Source organism: Oncorhynchus gorbuscha, linkage group LG24 (genome assembly GCF_021184085.1).
Source record: "Oncorhynchus gorbuscha isolate QuinsamMale2020 ecotype Even-year linkage group LG24, OgorEven_v1.0, whole genome shotgun sequence".
NCBI classification, from domain to species: Eukaryota; Metazoa; Chordata; class Actinopteri; order Salmoniformes; family Salmonidae; genus Oncorhynchus; species Oncorhynchus gorbuscha.
This window is the reverse complement of record NC_060196.1, coordinates 11008176-11027849: the sequence shown is the minus strand read 5'-3', so window position 1 is coordinate 11027849 and position 19674 is coordinate 11008176. Positions and strand designations below refer to the sequence as shown.

The 19674-nt window shown below is 41.8% G+C and overlaps 4 protein-coding genes across 5 annotated transcripts in view; 3 read left to right on the top strand and 1 right to left on the bottom strand.

The window, feature by feature from the left end:
• The window catches only part of LOC124012438 (zinc finger protein 606-like), a 1040669-nt gene that overhangs the window by 567990 nt on the left and 453005 nt on the right, over nucleotides 1-19674 (top strand). The window lies entirely within an intron of this gene.
• Nucleotides 1-19674, top strand: part of LOC124012437 — a 971157-nt gene that overhangs the window by 534654 nt on the left and 416829 nt on the right. The window lies entirely within an intron of this gene.
• LOC124012433 (neurotrophin receptor-interacting factor homolog) overlaps nucleotides 1-19674 on the bottom strand; it is a 162804-nt gene that overhangs the window by 40866 nt on the left and 102264 nt on the right. The gene's annotated exons all lie outside the window — the stretch shown is intronic.
• On the top strand, nucleotides 725-10292 carry LOC124012461 (zinc finger protein 583-like). Its single transcript, XM_046326098.1, has 3 exons — nucleotides 725-1164; nucleotides 2304-2434; nucleotides 8646-10292. The coding sequence occupies exons 1-3, from the start codon at nucleotides 900-902 to the stop codon at nucleotides 9903-9905; spliced, it is 1656 nt and encodes a 551-aa protein (XP_046182054.1). The 5' UTR covers nucleotides 725-899; the 3' UTR covers nucleotides 9906-10292.

Sequence of the window (19674 nt, the reverse complement as noted above, 5' to 3'; positions counted from 1 at the left end):
AGTGGCCCAGCCAGAGCCCGGACTTGATCCCGATCAAACATCTCTGGAGAGACCTGAAAATAGCTGTGGAGTGAAGCTCCCCATACAACCTGACAGAGACAGAAACTCCCCAAATACAGATGTGCCAAGCGTGTAGCGTCATACCCAAGATGACTTGAGGCTGTAATTGCTGCCAAAGGTGCTTCAACACAGTACTTGAGTAAAGGGTCTAAATACTTAAAACTGAAATATTACATTTATATATTTTTGTATTTGTTATAAATTTGCTAACCTTCCCAAACCTGTTTTTGCTTTGTCATTTTAGGGTATTTTGTGTAGATTGAGGGCTGGTGGGGGGAATATTTGAACCATTTTAGAATACGGCTGTAACGTACCAAAATGTGGGAAAAGTCATGGGGTCTTAATACTTTCCGAATGCACTGTAGTTATGTTTGGTGTCTTGGGCTAAGAGGGTAAATAACCACATACCCCTCATTAATCCTTAGTTAATTTATCATTTGAAACAGGCTTGTGTAAATACCTGCTTTTAGAGAGACGGTAAACATTGGATAGAACGAGAACAATTTAATCTTTATCTTACTGAGGTGATGTAGACGGAATAAATGTATTCATTATCAATTTCTCCTATCGTCTTGAAAGATACGGATCATAAGAGATTTGATGTGTAACGTAATAAACTGTACCGTAATTCACAGAACAGCGCGCACAACCTTTTCATTTAACCACACCCTTTAAGCTATGACGCCAAACAAACGGAAGTGACCAATAACAATTTCCACGTTAAGGTTTTTATTGTTATTTAGACATTTATTAACACAGTGGAACATTTGTTAATTTAACTGCACAGCATCACATACTTAACGTTACCCCAGTTTGTGTTTAATTCGTGTTAGCTAACAATGGCAAACTGTGACGGTGTGGTTTTTCACACTCAGATAGCCTCCATTATGGAGGTCCTAGCGAATGCAGCCGTTACAGAGATATGTAAACTCGTAGACGACGACTATGCAGTGTTTCGTTTGGAAATGTCTCAAAGCCAGAAAGAAAACAGGGCATTGCGGAGGAAACTACAGCTTCTGGAACTGAAGGTGTCACGGGAGCGCGTCCTCGCGAGTCGTCCCAATAGTGTCAAGATCCTCGACGGATACAGAGGAATGGCAAGAGGTACATTTTGCTGAATGCGGAGGCTGCGCGGCCTGTCGCCCGGTTCCCCTCCGCTCGTGTTCAGATATGTTACCCAGGTTTGGAACTTGGTCAGTTTTTGGATAGTATGTAATACTTCTCTGATATCCATCTTGTATAATGTTTGTATTTTACCAGGAAGGTCAATTAAGAAAAGTATTCTTCCACCGACAGAATTGCGTTGTCCTAATACCTATATTTTCGTTCTAAATAATAGGCCTTTTAGGTATGCCTAAAAAAAAAATTATAGTATGTGAATTTTTCGAAAATTGAGTAAGCTTTGAGTGCCAGTATGTTATACTAATGTCGGCTTTTCGTCTTGTATAAATCAATGTTCACTTTCGAGTAAGACTCACGTGTGTTTGACAACAGCTGATATGGATGAGTTACTAAACTAACGATTGGCGGGAAACATCGCAATTAGATGACGCGTTCTCTGTATTATGCCGGGTTCAAAACAACTCAGAACAAGTACATCTCCGACTTCCAACTTCTCTGCATTCAAAACAACTGGGAACTCGGGAAAAAAACTCGCTCTGACTGGAAATTGCATGTCGGAAATTAAGTCGTCTTTCTAGAGCTCCGACTTTCCGACCTGGAGATCACTTTCGTCTATTTGATCTCGGTTATTTCCGAATTCCCAGTTGTCTTGAAAGCACAATGAGCCTCACTGCCTTACGTCAGATGGCGTCACCCATCCGTGATTGCTCGTCCCTCGACCGAGTGCAGGCAGAATCGACACACATCTAATGTAGAAAAATGGATTAGCCTTGTATGTTGGTATTTGTTGCTTACTGTATTTAAAAATAAAAAAGTAGTATGTTATACGATTATGTGTATGTTATACACAGTACGCAGTTTAAGTAAGTAGTAGGCAAGCTGGATTTCAGACAAAGACCATATCATATTCTAACCAGCTTCTAACCAATTTCCTATTGTCATACTCAATAAAAAAAGTGGTGCATGGAAAAGAATCCAGCAATAAATTAGGATATCAAAAAAATGATGAGAACTGTTACCTTGCATCCTTGCCAATTGTAGACAGTGTCAATAGTGTACAATATAGCACTGAGCACACAGTATCTAACTTAACCACCCCTTTCCTCCATTCACTCTCTCAGGTAAAGGACATCTCACTGTAGGCCACAGGAGCTTAGTGAAGCCAGCGGGACTCAATCCGTGGAGAGATGACCAACCCATAACTATAAATGAGGAGACTGGAACCTCAACCCAGCATGTTATCGTGATAGAGGTTCGTGTCATAGTGTAACATAAAACATTACAGTACATCAAATGTGCCCCGTCTATTTCAGAAAGCCTTCACTCCGCTATTAAAGGCCCACCTCAAAATAAGTTATCGCACCTATTTTGAGTAATTCCTGTCCTAGAGAGGAAGTTCTCATTTTTAGGTTCCACCTCAGACTGACACAGGAAAGTTATGTGAGCACCATTTTGGTTAACAGGCATACTATTAGGTGAAAATAATTATTTCAGAAAGACTACTTGTAAACAGTTGAATCACAGCTAAACCGTGCCTATACGAGCTGTTGAGGGTTGCCGTTTGTCTGATTCTTGCCTGTTGATAATTCCAGTGAAATCATATAGGATTCCAGACGTCATTAATATTTGGATATACACACAGACATGATCAAATAGCTATATTCTTTGTTCTCTCTGACGTTTCAGCTAGCTAGCTATACATCAATGCATTATCTAAATCGCAGCTGCAAATCCACCATAGAAATAGAAAGAATAGAAGATCTGGTAATATGGATAGCCTAGTGTATGGTTTGGAGCGTGTATTCGTTTTGGTTGGCCCGGTCCCCAGGGTGGGTAGAGATTTCTATTTAGAATCAGTGGAATGGTTGCAAATCCTGCTCACCCGCAGCACCGGGCCATGCAAAACATATCTTTTTAAACGTTAGTGGTCAAAACCATTCATGGGGCGACGGGGGTAGTGGGCTCTAAAATGCATTAAGAACACCTGCTCTTTCCATGACATAGACTGACCAGGTGAAAGCCACGATACCTTAACTAGTGACCTCAATAAGGGATCAGAAAGGTATTGGGAAGTTCAGAAAATCATCAGGCGATCATTTTGTATGATCTTCTGTGTAGAAAAGAACATCATCATTGATGTCCTTTCTCCACCAGTCTGATTTAGTGACTGGTCTAGTCCACTCTGTTCTAATGAGACTTGTGGGCATTTATTGAGAGAAACACATATGTATTCCTGAGTCTTATCTTTCAGTGATGGGGGTCATAATATTTTGTAGCTTAAACCGTATAAAAGATCGAGCCACATTTTATTTGTAGGAAGGAAACAGAAACCGCTCAGTTTATTACAACCGCGGCTACAGGAGGTTACTAACGTAACACGGGTTCTATGAACCAAGCTTATTTATTTCATAGTTTCTCTTGCGACCCCATTTTTAATTCACGACCTCTAGTTTGAGACAAGTTCGCATAGTCAGTGCAATATAGGGTCACTGTGGATAATTATTTAACTAACTATTTAGCAGTAGCTATTTAATTAATTTCTCTGGACTAAAACCCTAACAAACTGTTGTTGCAGGATCTGAAAAACCATCAGTCAATAGGAAATATCATTATACTGTTGGGTAAGCTATTTATTGTTAGGGAATGATCGGTAGAAATGTTACAAATAGGGAGGTTGAAGACCCTTGTAAGACATCATAGTAAAATAGAGGGATGTATTGCAAAAGGAAATGGGAAAGATGGGTTAATCTGTGGATATCGAAGGGTTGGAGTTAAACTCAGAATGACCGGTGGATTGGCCGCTGTGAGTGATAATCTAGCACTTGAAGAAAGAGGAAATTAGGATTATATGTATAATTATTGAATTACAGGTACTGTAGATGTGAACGAAGTAGCTGTAAGTAGAATGATTGTTGTCCGTTAGTTTACTCTAATAAGGGTAGGGGGGAAAGTGTATATATTAAAAAAATAAACATATTGTTTCCATGTATTTGATGCCATTCCATTCGCTCCGTTCCAGCCATTATTATGAGCCGTCCTTCCCTCAGCAGCCTTCTGTGACAAAAACAATGCTTTTTATGGCTTTATCAAATTAGGATCTTACCAGGAAGCCAATAAATAAACGGAGCATGAGTTGTCGTTTGGGTAAGCCAATGTCTGTCAATCAATCAATTAAATGTATTTATAAAGCCATTCTTACATCAGCTCATGTCACAAAGTGCTGTACAGAAACCCAGCCTAAAACCCCAAACAGCAAGCAATACAGGTGTAGAAGCACAGTGGCTAGGAAAAACTCCCTAGAAAGGCCAGAACCTAGGAAGAAACAGAGAGAGGAACCAGGCTATGAGGGGTGGCCAGTCCTCTTCTGGCTGTGCAGGGTGGAGATTATAACGGAACACTGCAAAGATGTTAAAATGTTCATAGATGACCAGCCGGCTCTAATTATAATAATCACAGTGGTTGTAGAGGGTGCAACAGGTCAGCACCCCAGGAGTAAATGTCAGTTGACTTTTCATAGCCAATCATTCAGAGTATCTCTACCGCCCCTGCTGTCTCTAGAGAGTTGAAAACAGCAAGTCTGTGACAGGTAGCACGTCCGGTGAACAGGTCAGGGCTTCATAGCCACAGGCAGAACAGTTGAAACTGGAGCAGCAGCACGACCAGGTGGACTGGGGACAGCAAAGAGTCATCAGGCCAGGTAGTCCTGTGGCATGCATGGTCTTAGGGTTCAGGTCCTTCGGGAGAGAGAGAACTAGAGAGTGTACTTAATTTCGCACAAGACAACGGATAAGACAGGAGAAATACTCCAGATATAACAGACTGACCTTAGCCCCCTGACACAAACTATTGCAGCATAAAAACTGGAGGCTGAGACAGGAGGGGTCGGGAGAAACTGTGGCCCCGTCCGACGATAGGGCCAAACAGGCAGGATATAACCCCGCCCACTTTGTCAAAGCACAGCCCCCACACCACTGGAAGGATATCTTCAACCACCAACTTACCATCCTGAGACAAGGCCGAGCATAGCCCACAAAGATCTCCCCCCACGGCACAAACCCAAGGGGGTGCGCCAACAATGTCCATGTAGTACAGAGGCACAGCCAACAGCACCTGGACAGACCCACTTATTGTTGTCCGTTCGAACGGCTACAATTTCTGGCTCCTCATGTCTGCATTGATTTGGACATGAGGCTGTAACCAACATGCATATCACCTACATTTTAACATGAGAAATAAATGTGAATATTATTCCAATGTTGGCCTCTGATCGGAGTTATTGTTTGATATTGTGTTTTTGTGTGTTTATTTTTACTTGTCCATTCGGACAACTCATTTACATTTTTCTTGTCTGACTTGTCCTTTTGTCCGGGACAAGTAAAAAAACAAGTGTTAATGTCGAGCCCTGCAGGTTCATGACTTGTCATGCCTGCATCATTACTACAAAGAGAACTGCTTGTTACAGCAAATATTTTTTCATCTTAGGCTCACATGTGCTCCTTGTAAAAAAGGTCAGTGTAGAGCTCTGCTGAGGGGCCCCGGTTTTGAGAGTCAACGTGGCAGAGGTGTTGTTGCCTACCCTCACCACTTGTGGGCTGGCCTGGCAGGAAGTCCAGGATCCAGTTGCAGAGGTAAGGTGTTCAGTCGCAGGGTCACACAGTCATCCGGAACAGTAGGAGCTTTCATGCAAGACTCGGTGTTGTATTCCTCGAAGCTAGCATAAAAGGCATTTCACTCATTTGGGAGTGCTGCATCACACTGGGCATCTCACGGCTGAGATTCCCTTTGTAATCTGTTATTGTCTGCAAGCCCTGCCACATACGACAAGCGTTGGAGCTGGTGTAATAGGATTCCACCTATGGCTGGGCGATATGGCTTAAAAATCATATCAAATATTTTTTTCAAGCTTAAAGGGCCGATTTGCGATATACTGTGCATTCAGAAAATATTCAGACCACTTCACTTTTTCCACATTTTGTTACATTACATCCTTATTCTAAAATGTATTTATTTGTTATTTTCCACCTCATAAAGCTGCACATAATACCCCATAAAGACAAAGCAAAAACGAGTTTTCTGACATTTATGAGTTTAAAAACACTGTAAATGTCTCATTTTACATAGGTATTCAGAGACTTGTTCCAGAGCAACCCCTTTGCGTCTTCACTGTGCTTAGGGTTGTTGTCCTGTTGGAAGATGAAGTGGAAGATGAAGTGGAAGATGAGCCTCTGCCCCAGTCTGAGAACCTGCTCCAGAGCGCTCAGGACTTCATCAAGGATCTCTGTACTTTGCTCCGTTCATCTTTCCCTCAATCCTGACTAGTCTCCCAGTCCCTGCCGCTGAAAAACATCCCCACAGCATGATGCTGCCACAACCATGCTTCACCGTAGGGATGGTGGCAGGTGTCCTCCAGACGTGATGCTTTGCATTCAGGCCAAAGAGTTCAATTTTGGTTTCATCAGAGCAGAGAATCTCATGGTCCAAGAGTCATTAAGTGCGTTCTGGCAAACTCCAAGCGGACTGTTATGTGCCTTTTACTGAAGAGTGGCTTCCGTCTGGCCACTTTACCATAAAGGCCTGATTGGTGGAGCACTGCAGGTTCTCCCTTCTCCACAGAGGAACTCTGGAGCTCTTGTCAGATGCACCATCAGGTTCTTGGTCACCTCCCTGACAAAGGCCCTTTTCCCTCGATTGCTCAGTTTGGCTGGGCAGCCAGCTCTAGGAAGTGTCTTTGTAGTTCCAAACTTCTTCCATTTAAGAATGATGGAGGCCACTGTGTTCTTGGGGACCTTCAATGCTGCAGACAGCAGATCTGTGCCTCGACACAATCCTGTCTCTGAGCTCTACGGACAATTCCTTCAACTTCATGGCTTGGTTTTTGCTCTGACATGCACTGTCAACTGTGGGACCTTATATAGACATGGGTGTGCCTTCCCAAATCATGTCCCATCAATTGCATTTACCACAGGTGGACTCCAGTCAAGTTGTAGAAACATCTCAAGGATGATCAATGGAAACAGGATGCACCTGAGCTCAATTTCGAGTCTCCATAGCGAAGGGTCTGAATACTTCTATTAATAAGGTATTTTAAATGTTTTTTAAATATAAATTACCAAAAATGTATAACCTGTTTTCACTTCATAATTATGGGGTATTGTGTGTAGATTTAATTTGTTTTTCATTTTATTTAATCCATTTTAGAATAAGGATATATTGTAACAAAGTGGAAAAAGTAAAGTGGTCAGAATACTTTCCGACTGCATTGTATCTCATTTTTAAAAAGGTTTTCTCTAAATAATCTTTGTTGTACAATTTAATGGTCAAATACGCTGGATGTTAAGCAGTCAAAAAAACCTAACGAATTCAGAAATTATACCTAAGATAAATATAAGCCTTCTACAACCATAAGACCCACAAATAATATATTGTTTTATCAAAATAGTTTAACCTGCTTTTTTGTTGTTGCAGTAATCACTGATCTGGCTTTCAAGAGTGTCTATAAAATGTCCCTTATGTTACCAATTTAACCAGAATCATGCATAATGCGCATTCAAGAATGACTAACTTCTTGTGGCAGGCATTATAGAAAATTGACAGCCCTCATACACGGATTTGTCAACTCTCTCACAATTTCTCTGTCAACATCAGAGTGTTGCTGCAGTCTGAGTGTTTCTACCAATCAGATTCACTGAAATCAAGGTGTGCTCTCCACATTCCCACGGTATTTATTTATTTAGACACCATCAAAAACTCTTACATAAATGTGGCAGCATATACACCTAAACACTAGCTATCTGACATGCGGTATTGCTTGGAGACGACACAGTTTCTCAGTCTGATCAACTGTAGGCTACTGAAAACCGCAGCTGCATAGTCTAGCCTACTATGCTCCCTGTCGCTCTGGCCAGGGTAAACAAAGTGGTAACGTTGTGTATCTGTAGCCCATTTGTTAGTGAGAAAATGTGAATGGGATCAGATTTGGTTTATATTCAAACTTGGGCTGACTAGGCTACCTAGACTTTTTCAATCAAATTATTAACTGGAATTAATCAAACACAATAGCTGACAGTTGCATAGGGCAGGACTACGCGATTCAAACCTGCATAAAACAAGCGCAGTCTTGTGGGTCTTATTGTCCAACCATGTTTATCCTCTTTTCAAACCATGTATTTTATTAGGATCCCCATTTAGCTGTTGCAAAAGCCCATATTAAACCTTTTTACTACAGATTAATCACCCCAGGCTGTATAAAGTCCTGACTTTTACCTGGTTAGGTTACCAGATCAGGAAATACTAAGGGCCCCGGAATTATTTTCCCCGGCACAACTCGCTGCTCAATACTATCGGATGAATCCTAGAATATATGTATGTGGCATATCCCAATTTGCTTACATGAGACTTCCCTATGACATTGTTATCGAATTGAACTCCTTTACTGATAATAATCATCTTCTCTCTTGTGTCAGCCTGCAGAGGCTGTAGGTCCTGGAGCATCGTCTTTGGTCAAGCAGGAGAAGACTGAAGGAGAGGAGGACCCACAAAATAGCAGAGCCATTCAGACTGGAGCAGCGCCCCCTGTAGCCGTGGTGGACCTTGCCACCATGCCCCAGCCCAGGACCCGACCCAGCCTCACGGAGGTCATCCTCAAGTCAGAGACAGACACCGAGACACACAGGCTCTTACACACAGGATCTGACCACGGATCAGACCCAGAGAGACTGTTGCTGGGGAGACTGGGCTGTTCTCCTGCTCCTGACTCAAAATATTTACTTTATGAAAACTCGAGCCCAAGGACAGTTCATTCCCATCAAGACTCAAGTGATGCAGTAGAGACTGTTAATGATCTGTCTCGTTCTTATACGACAGAGATGGACCCTGGCATTATGCCCTTGGTATTAGAGTCACAGACTGATCTGTCTAGAGGGGACTGGAATCCATACAGTAGTAGAGTATACTCTGAAGGGTGCCTAGATAAGAAAGGGGAGGTTATAGTGACAGATGAAGTGAAAATGGAAGGCGACGCTCCTCTGACATGTAATGCAAACGAGACTCTTATATGGAAAGGATACTCGCAGGGCAACACCAGTGACTTCTTAGACTGCAGGGATGGGTTAGAGACCAGTCTAAATGTCGCAATCCACTCCCCTTCGCACGCTCTCAGGGATCGCGACCCAGTGTCCACGTCGATAGCACCTTCCGATTCAGAAGGCCGCGTCTTTTTCGATCAGGTATTTAACTCCAACGACAGGGCTAGAGCCCAGACTCAGGGAGGGGGAGCCACATCAGGCAATAGTAAAGAGAAACGGTTCCTCTGCATGTTCTGTAACAAAGGCTTCAGCTGCCTCCAGAAGGTGGAGATCCACCAGAGGGTCCACACAGGGGAGAATCCCTTCAATTGTACCCAGTGTGAGAAGAGGTTCTCCCGCCAGGACCACCTGAAGAGGCACCAGAGGGTCCACACAGGGGAGAAACCCTTCAGCTGCCCCCAGTGTGAGAAGAGGTTCTCCCAGGCTGGTGACCTGAAGAGGCACCAGAGGGTCCACACAGGTGAGAAACCTTTCAGCTGTACCCAGTGTCACATGCGCTTTGCCCTGGCTGGCAACCTGAAGATGCACCTGAAGGTCCACGAGGGAGAGAGGCCGTTCACCTGTATGCACTGTGGGAAGAAGTTCTCAGAGAGGGGCTACCTAAGGACACACCAGCAGAAAAAACATTCCTCTGTATAACATAGAAAGTAACCATTCTGCTCGATAGCTTCTAAGGTTTAGATTAAAGTCAAATATTATTTTTTACTGTCAGCTGAAAAAATCCACAAATGCATTCGGAGTAATGAGAGTAACATATTTCATTGTTGGATATTCCTGGGTAGAATATTGCATCCAGACATTGTGTGATATACAATGCTTTCAGAAAGTATTCACATTACTTGGCTTTCTCCAAATGTTGTTGTGATACAGCCTGAATTTAAAATTGATTAAATTGTTTGTCTCTTTACAAATGTAATAATAAATGATAAGCTGAAAAGTATTCAACCCCTTTGTTATGGCAAGCCAAAATAAGTTCAGGAGTAAAAATGTTCTAAACAAGTTGCATGGACTCACTCTGTGTGCAATAATAGTGTTTAACATGAAATTTGATTGACTACCTCATCTCTGTACCCCACACATACAATTATCTGTAAGGTCCCTCAGTCGAGCAGTGAATTTCAAACACTGATTCAACCGCAAACACCAGGGAGGTTTTCCAATGCCTCGCAAAGAAGGGCAACTATTGGTAGATGTGTAAAAATAAAAAGCAGACATTGAATATCCCTTTGAGCATGGTGACGTTATTAATTACACTTTGGATGGTGTATCTAGGTCGAGAGCCGTGCATCCTCAAACACAACCAACCAAGCCGCGCTGCTTCTTGACACAATGCTCAATTAACCCGGAAGCCAGCCGCACCAATGTGCCGGAGGAAACGGGATGCACCTGGTGACCGTGTCAGGGTGCACTGCGCCCGGCCCGCCACAGGAGTCGCTAGTGCGCGATGGGACAAGGATCCCTCCCCCTAACCCGGACGCCGCTGGGCCAATTGTGCACCACCCCATGGGTCTACCAGTCGCGACCGGCTGTGACAGAGCCTGGACTTGGACCCAGAATCTCGGGAGGCCCAATGGTGACTTTAAAACAGAGTTTAATGGCTGTGATAGAACATTGTAATTACTCCACAATAACCTAATTGACAGAGTGAAAAGAAGGAAGCCTGTACAGAATACAAATATTCAAAAACATGCATCCTGTTTGCAATAAGGCACTAAAGTAAAACTGCAAAAAAAATGTAGCAAAGAAATTAAGTTTGCCCCAAACATAAGACTTTGTAATCAAGACGAACACATCACTGAGTACAACTCTTTATATTTACAAACATGGTGGTGACTACATCATGTTAGGTGTATGCTTGTCATCGGCAAAGGCAGGTGAAATCCTACAGGAAAATCTGGTTGTCTGCTTTCCAACAGACATGGAGACATTCACCTTTCAACAGGACAATAACCTAAAACAAAAGGCCAAATATATACTGGAGATGCTTACCAAGATGACATTGGATGTTCCTGAGTGGCCGAGTTACAATTTTGACTTAAATCTACTTGAAAATCTAAGGCAAGACCTGGAAATGGTTGTCTAGCGATGATCAACAACCAATTTGACAGAGCTTGAATAATTGTTTTAAAGAATAATGGGCAAATTTGCACAATCCAGGTGTGGAGAGCTCTTAGAGACTTACCCAGAAAGACACAGCTGTAATCGCATACCAAAGGTGCTTCTACAAAGTATTGACTCGGGTGTGAATACTTATGTCAATTTCTGTATTTAATTTTCAATAAATTAGCTAAAATGTCTAAACATGTTTTCAATTTTATTATGGGGTATTGTCTGTAGATGGGTGAGGGGAATTATTCATTTTTTAATCCGTTTTGAACTCCAACTGTAACACAACAAAATGTGGAATAAGTCGAGGGGTATGAATACTTTCTGAAGGCACTATATAACGCATATATAAGCCTAAAAAGTATGTTAGATATTGTGTTTGTACTGTGTAGGCTATATAGTGCCAGTTTAATTACTTCCATTCAACTATTGACATTTTTCCCAAGACACCTTTATTGACATAATGAATACAGTTTATGAAGTTCATGCAGATTTTTGTTGAGACATTACATTTTTGTAATTTAGCAGGAGCTCCTAGTTGCAAGGGAAAGCTGGTTCCACCATTGGGGTGCCAGGACAGAAGAGCTTTGATTGGGTTAAACAGGAGCTTGAATGGGCTAAAAAAAAAAAACATTAAAAAAAACATTAGCTGACATGGGCTAATTGATCTGGACATTTTTGACAAGTTATACATCTCTCTATGGTATGCAATGACTAACATGACGAGAGGAACTGATGATGCACTACCCAATTTCGAAATTGCACATTAGTGAGTTCTACTATTACAACATTCAAGAGTAAGTTTAAAGCTGGACTGAGATCGTTAAAACATCAACAACAACAAAATATATATATACATGACTGGGAATACAGATATGCATCTGTTGGTCGCAGATACCTTAAAAACAAAATGGATGAGAACCAGTCGGTATCTGCTGTGACCGCCATTTGCCTCATGCAGAGCGACACATCGCCCTTGCATAGAGTTGATCAGGCTGTTGATTGTGGCCTGTGGAATGTTGTCCCACTCTTCTTCAATGGCTGTGCAAAGTTGCTGGATATTGGTGGGAACTGGAACACGCTGTCGTACATGTTGATCCAGAGCATTCCAAACAGGGCTAAGTGGATGACATGTCTGGTGAGTATGCAGGCCATGGAAGAACTGAGACATTTTCAGCTTCCAGGAATTGTGTACAGATATAGTAACATGGGGCTGTGCATTATCATGCTGAAACATGAGGTGATGGCGGCGGATGAATGGCACGACAATGGGCCTCGGGATCTCGTCACGGTGTCTCTGTGTATTCAAATTGCCATCGATAAAATTCAATTGTGTTCGTTGTCCGTAGCTTATGCATGCCCATACCATAACCTCACCGCCACCATGGGGCACTCAGTTCATAGCGTTGACATCAGCAAACTGCTCGCCCACACGACGCCATACATGTAGTCTGTGGTTGTGAGTCCGGTTGGATGTACTGACAAATTCTCTAAAACAATGTTGGAGGTGGCTTATGGTAGAGAAATTAACATTAAATTATCTGGCAATAGCTCTGGTAGATATTCCTGCAGTCAGCATGCCAATTGCACACTCCCTCAACTTGAAACATCTGCGGCATTGTGTTGTGTGACACAACTTCACATTTTAGTGTGGCCTTTTGTCCCCAGCACAAGGTGCACCTGTGTAATGAACATGATGTTTAATCAACTTCTTGAGATGCCATACCTGTCCAATGGATGGATTATCTTGGCATAGGATAAATGCTCACTATCAGGGATCTAAATCAATTTGTGGCCAACATTTTTGAGAAATTACCTTTGTGTGTATGGACAATTTCTGGGATATTTTATTTCAGCTCATGAAACATGGGGCTAACACTTTACAAGTTGCATTTATATATTTTGTTCAGCGTATGCGTATTTGGTGTATTAAAAACGTATTTATGTTTATTAAACTTGACTTGAAATAACTGGTGATGCGAGTTGCTCTTAAAATGCACGACTTGGACTTGACTCAACCTGTTCTACTTTGTGACTTGAGACTTCTTTGTGACTCGAATAGTAGTGACTTAGTCACACCTTTGGTATACTCTGAAGGGTGCCAAAATAAGAAAGGGGGGGGGTCTGGTCCAGGGTTTCTGTTTGACGCCGGACAACGTGACCAGCAAGATTTTAATTTACCGGACATCCATATGCATTGTATTCGTAACGCATTGGGGCGTTGGACCTCAAAATCACATTGACATGATTTTAATGAATCGTACATGCTGACCAATCCGGATGTGCATGTTGATGTTGTACCCCCACACCAGACACGATCAGGACACGCAGGTTGAAATGTCAAACAAACTCTGAACTAATTATATTAATTTGGGGACAGGTTGAAAAGCATTAAACATTTATGGCAATTTAGCTAGCTAGCTAGCTAATTTGTCCTGGGATATAAACATTGGGTTGTTCCTTTACCTGAAATGCACAAGGTCCTCTACTCTGACAATTAATCCACAGATAAAAGGGTAAACAGTTTGTTAATAGTACACTCTTCTCTTTCAGGCTTCTTCTTCTTTGGACTTTATATGGTGGTTGGCAACCAACTTTAAGGTGCATTACCACAACCAACTGGAGTGTGGTCTTCAGTTCATCTTTCAATCACCCACCTGGGTATATGCTCCTAAACACCAATGAGGAGATGGCATGTGGGTATATGTTCTTAAAAACAAACGAGGAGATGGGAGAGGCCAGACTTGCAGGGTCACAAATAGAACCTATTTCTATTTTAGCGCCTGGCCACACAGACACTCACGAGCAGTGTGGGTTCAATGATTGAATAACATGTATGTGTAAATTGATTCTGTAAGGCAAGTGGTGTGGTCGGCATGTTAACCTGTAAAGTTGTAATAAAGTAGAATGATGTTCTTATACCAACATGACAGGTTTATTGAAAAGCAAAACATGGCCGGATGCGTCTTCATCCCTGCTAAAAATCACAAGTGAATATAATTGTTTTTAAATAAATAAAATATTTAGGAGAACAAGTCGCCTACACGGTAATAAAACTTCAAAATATAGTATTTGTATAAAATAAATTTCAAATAATCTTGCTTTATAAGCTATTTGTGTGAATATTTAATTAATAAATATCAAAACACAGCTAATTTAATTTAGCCTTGGCATTAACATTTTCATTAGGCCTTCTGAATAACAAAACAGTTCTACTGGATGATAATGTTTTATTTTCATTTTAACTATTGTCATGACTCGTGTCGTGTGATTGATATTGATAACAACTCTGTTTCCTACTGTAGGTAGTTGTGTGCCTAGTGATTGCAACATTGTAACTCTCCGATGGGTATTGTTGGCGTCGATGTTTCGTTTCCAAGTGCTACTGAATAAGCTCAACTGAAATGCACCAATTGCGCATGATACACATTACTCTACTATAGTCTCAATCCATTACGAATCTTTATATTATACATGACACAGGGAAGGCATATGTTGATCTTGCTTAGGGCGGCAGCAGAACTGCTAGCCTAATTTTACGTGCGTTTGCGGCGGATCTTGCCCTGCTGAAAGTAAGCTTCTGCTGTTGAGAAGTCAAAACTATCCAACTCCTTGGAGCAGCTTGATCGATAACCTCGTCCCCACAGTTGCCCGTACGTACAGTGTACATTTGGAAAGTATTCAGACCCCTTCCCTTTTCCACATTTTTGTTACGTTACAGCCTTATTCTAAAATATACATATATATTTTTAAAGCTCTCAATCTACACACACTTCCCCATAATGACTAAGCGAAAACAGGTTTAGAAAAGTTTGCTAATTTATTACAAATAAAAAACATACCGTATTTACATAAGTACTCAGTTCCCGCCAATATCCAGCAACTTCACACAGCCTTTGAAGAGGAGGGGGGCAACGTTCCACGGGCCACAATCAACAGCCTGATCAACTCTATGCAAAGGAGATGTGTCGCGCTGCATTAGGCAAATGGTGGTCACAGCAGATACCGACTGGTTCTCATCCAAACACCCCTACTTTTTAAAAAGGTATCTGTGACCAACAGATGCAAATCTGTATTCCCAGTCATGTATATGGTGCCTTCGGAAAGTATTCTGACCCCTTCCCTTTTTCCACATTTTGTTACATTACAACTTTATTCTAAAATGGATTAAATATGTAAATAAGGTATCTGGCCAGAGCAATCAGGGGGAGAAGGGCCTTGATCATGAAGGGGACCAAGAACCCAATGGTCACTCTGACAGAGCTCCAGAATTGCTCTGTGGAGATGGGAGAACCTTCCAGAAGGGCAACCATCTTTGCAGCACTTCACCAATTTTTTACCTTTTATTTTACTAGGCAAGTCAGTTAAGAACAAATGAGGCCTTTATGGTAGAGTGGCCAGACAGAAGCCACTCCTCAGTAAAAGGCACATGACAGCCTGCTTGGAGTTTGCCAAAAGGCACCTAAAGGACTCTCTGGCCTGATGAAACCAAGATTGGACTCTTTGGCCTGAATGCCAAGCATCACCTCTGGAGGAAATCTGGCACCATATTTACGATGAAGCATGTTGGTGGCAGCATCATGCTGTGGGCATGTTTTTTAGCGGCAGGGAATGGGAGATTAGTCAGGATCGAGGCAAAGATGAACAGAGTGAAGTGCAGAGCGATCCTTGATGAAAACCTGCTTCAGGGCACTCAGGACCTGAGACTGGGGCGAAGGTTCACCTTCCAACAGGACAACGACCCTAAGCACACAACCAAGACAACGCTGGAGTGGCTTCGGGACATGTCTCTGAATGTCCTTGAGTGTCCCAGCCAGAGCCCGGACTTGAACCCAATCTAACATCTCTGGAGAGATCTGAAAATTGCTGTGCAGCAACGCTTGAGACAGGACAAAGCTTGAGAGGATCTGCAGAGAAGAATGAGAGAAACTCCCCAAATACAGGTGTGCCAAGCTTGTAGTGTCATACCCAATACGAGTCGATGCTGCAATCGCTAACAAAGGTGCTTTAAACAAAGTACTGAGTAAAGGGTTATGAATACTTATGTAAATCTGATATAAAAAAACAGTTTTCTTTCTCATTATGGGGTATTGTGTGGATTGAGGGAAAAATATCTGTAGTCATTTTTAGAATAAGGTTGTAAGGTAAGTTTATTTAGTAAAATATTTTCTTAACTCTTATTTTTCTTAACAGTATTATTGTTTAAGGGCTTGTAAGTAAGCGTTTCACTGTAAGGTCAACACCTTTAGTATTCGACGCATGTGACAAATACAATTTAATTGGATTTGAGGCTGGCACCCTGACGAAGCACCAGAGGGTCTACATGGAGCATTCCTACAGCTGCCCCCAGTTTAAGAAGAGGTTCTCCCGCCAGTACCCGTTGAAGATGCACCTGAAGGTCCACACTGGAGAAAGACTACTCGCCTGTACGCATGCAGAAAGAGGTTCTCAGAGAGGAGATACATTTGGCTACATAAGCAGAAAAAGCACACAGCCCATGCACACTGAGTGTACAAAACATTGGGAACACCTGCTCTTTCAATGCAACTGACCAGGTGAAAGCTATGATCCCTTATTGATGTCACATGTTAAATCCACTTCAATCAGTGTAGATGATGGGGAGGAGACGGGCTAAATAAGGATTTTTAAGCCTTGAGACTATAGAGCCCCAAAGTGGAGGTGTCATAATACCCATAAAATCTAGAGATCAAACAGGGAAATGGTTCCAATTGTTTTTCCACCATTTTTCCCATAGGCGATTTTAGAAACACTTAAATTAAGGGCTTCCAGTGTAGGCTTCCCCTGGCATGATAACCATGTACATTTCTCTCAGACAAGGTAACTTTTGTCAATATATTCGGCTCTATTTACTCTGATTCGAAAATGCTAAATAGCATCAAAGTAGACATGCAAAACTACAAATCCCTGCAAGCGCCTGCATGTCATCTCTAGCTGATACCATTGCTAACAGGTATTGTGTCAATTTAAAACTTCCAACAGACATTTCACAGAATTGTCCATTTTAAAGAACATTTAGCTAACATTGGATAGTTAATCCAGAGATTCTTATGTTTGCAAAATGCATCATACAGGGATGATTTCTGTATTTTGAAAGTTACAAAACATGATCATTTTGATTGCTGACAGGCAAAATATTTTAGGACTATGTCAACAATGGACTAATAAAGCAAATACCAAAATATCATTTTTGGGTGGAGTTTTCCTTTAAGGATAAAGGGATACTTCCGGTGTTCAGCTATGGGGCACTTTATCTACTTCCCCAGCATCAGAGGAACTTATGGATACCATTTCTATGTCTCTGTTCAGTATGAAGGAAGTTAGAGGTAGTTTTGCGAACCAATGCAAATTAGCGTTACCCATAGACCTCCAGTCATTGCGCTATCTGTATCCGCTAGTAGATACCCATAGACTTCCAGTCATCGCTAACGCTAATCTTTAGTGAATATTTATCATACTTTGATCAGATCGTCTAACTATGGGTGCTTTGTATATGGTTCAGTGGTTATTACATTGCTGTTGCGCTTTGATGCAAGCGAGGGCACGCAGTATGTATGATGGTGCCTTTTTAAAACTACACCGGTAGAGGCTTTACAAGTAGATTATTGAGAAATACCACTATCCCTTAGACGAGTTAACCTCTACAGGATCGGTGGGTCCTGTAGAGGCTGAGCTAACGTAGGCTAATGTGATTAGCATGAGGTTGTAAGTAACAAGAACATTTCTCTGGACATATCTGATATTGGCAGAAAGCTTAAATTCTTGTTAATCTAACTGCACTGTCCTATTTACAGTAGATTTATTACAGTGAAAGATTACCATGCTATTGTTTGAGGAGAGTGCAGTTATGAACTTAAATGTATTAATAAACCAATTATGTACATTTGGGCATTCTTGATACAAAATGTTGGAACAAATGCAATGGTTCATTGGATCAATCTAAAACTTTGCACATACACTGCTGCCATCTAGTGGCCAAAATCTAAATTGTGCCTGGACTGGAATAATACATGATGGCTTTTCTCTTGCATTTCAAAGATGATGGTACAAACAAAACAAAAAACTTGTTTTACCAGATGTGTTATATTCTCCTACATTAATTGAACATTTCCACAAACTTCAAAGTGTTTCCTTTCAAATGGTATCACGAATATGCATATCCTTGCTTCAGGTCCTGAGCTACAGGCAGTCAGATTTGGGTATCTCATTTTAGGTGAAAATCCTTAAGAGGTTGATAACATGTAGATACTACGTTGGCAGTATTGGCAGTATTGGAAGACTGCTGGGAATATGAACAATATCAAAAGAGGGAGCCCCTGAGATTCGGAAAGGGGTTTGATGAATATTAGACACGGGGACCTTTTTTATAGAGCCATCTGTGACAATAGGACATGTGCCACTGTGGTTTTATACAAGAACATATGTTGATCTTAGCCTGATTGAAGAAAATAAAGTAATTTATTTGTATATTCAACAGAAATGGTTGTGATTGTTGTATTGCAATGGATAGAGGAGGTGCAACCAAGAGTAGTAATTTGTTTGGACTCTGCATCAGTTTTGTGTAGTTTAAGATCTGGAAAATCAGAATGAGAGGATTCATTTGTAGACGTAATGACGCTGTTGTTCAGTTTTGTTGCATTCCTACTCATACAGGAGTTAGTTAAAATTATATAGTAGATATAATAGAAAAGAAAGCAGTGAAAAATAATATTGTGGATATACAGGTGCAGTTAATTAGAGAAATGTACATATTGATTAGGGAAAATGGGTTACATTGCTGGCAGAGGCAATGGGATGAATAGTAAGGGAAGACATTTTTTCAAAGAAATCTGTATGGGAGGGTCTAAGGCACTGCATCGCTAGCTGGAGCACTAGAGATTCTGGTTCGAGTCCAGGCTCTGTCGCAGCCGGCCGCGACCGTGAGACCCATGGGGTGGCGCACAATTAGCCCAGCGTCGGCCGGGTTAGGTAAGGGTTTGGCCGGCGGGGATGTTCTTGTCCTATCGCGCACCAGCGACTCATGTGCCGGCCCAGGCCCGACACTTTGGTGCGGCTGGCTTCCAGGTTAAGCGATCATTGTGTCAAGAAGCAGTGCAGCTTGTCTGGGTTGTGTTTCGGAGGACGCACGGCTCTTGACCTTCGCCTCTCCTGAGTCCGTACGGGAGTTGCAGTGATGAGACGAGACGAGACTGTAACTACCAATTGGATTCCATGAAATTGGGGAGAAAAGGGATTCAAGTTAACACATTATTACAAGAAATAAATCTAGATCTGTATTTGAATA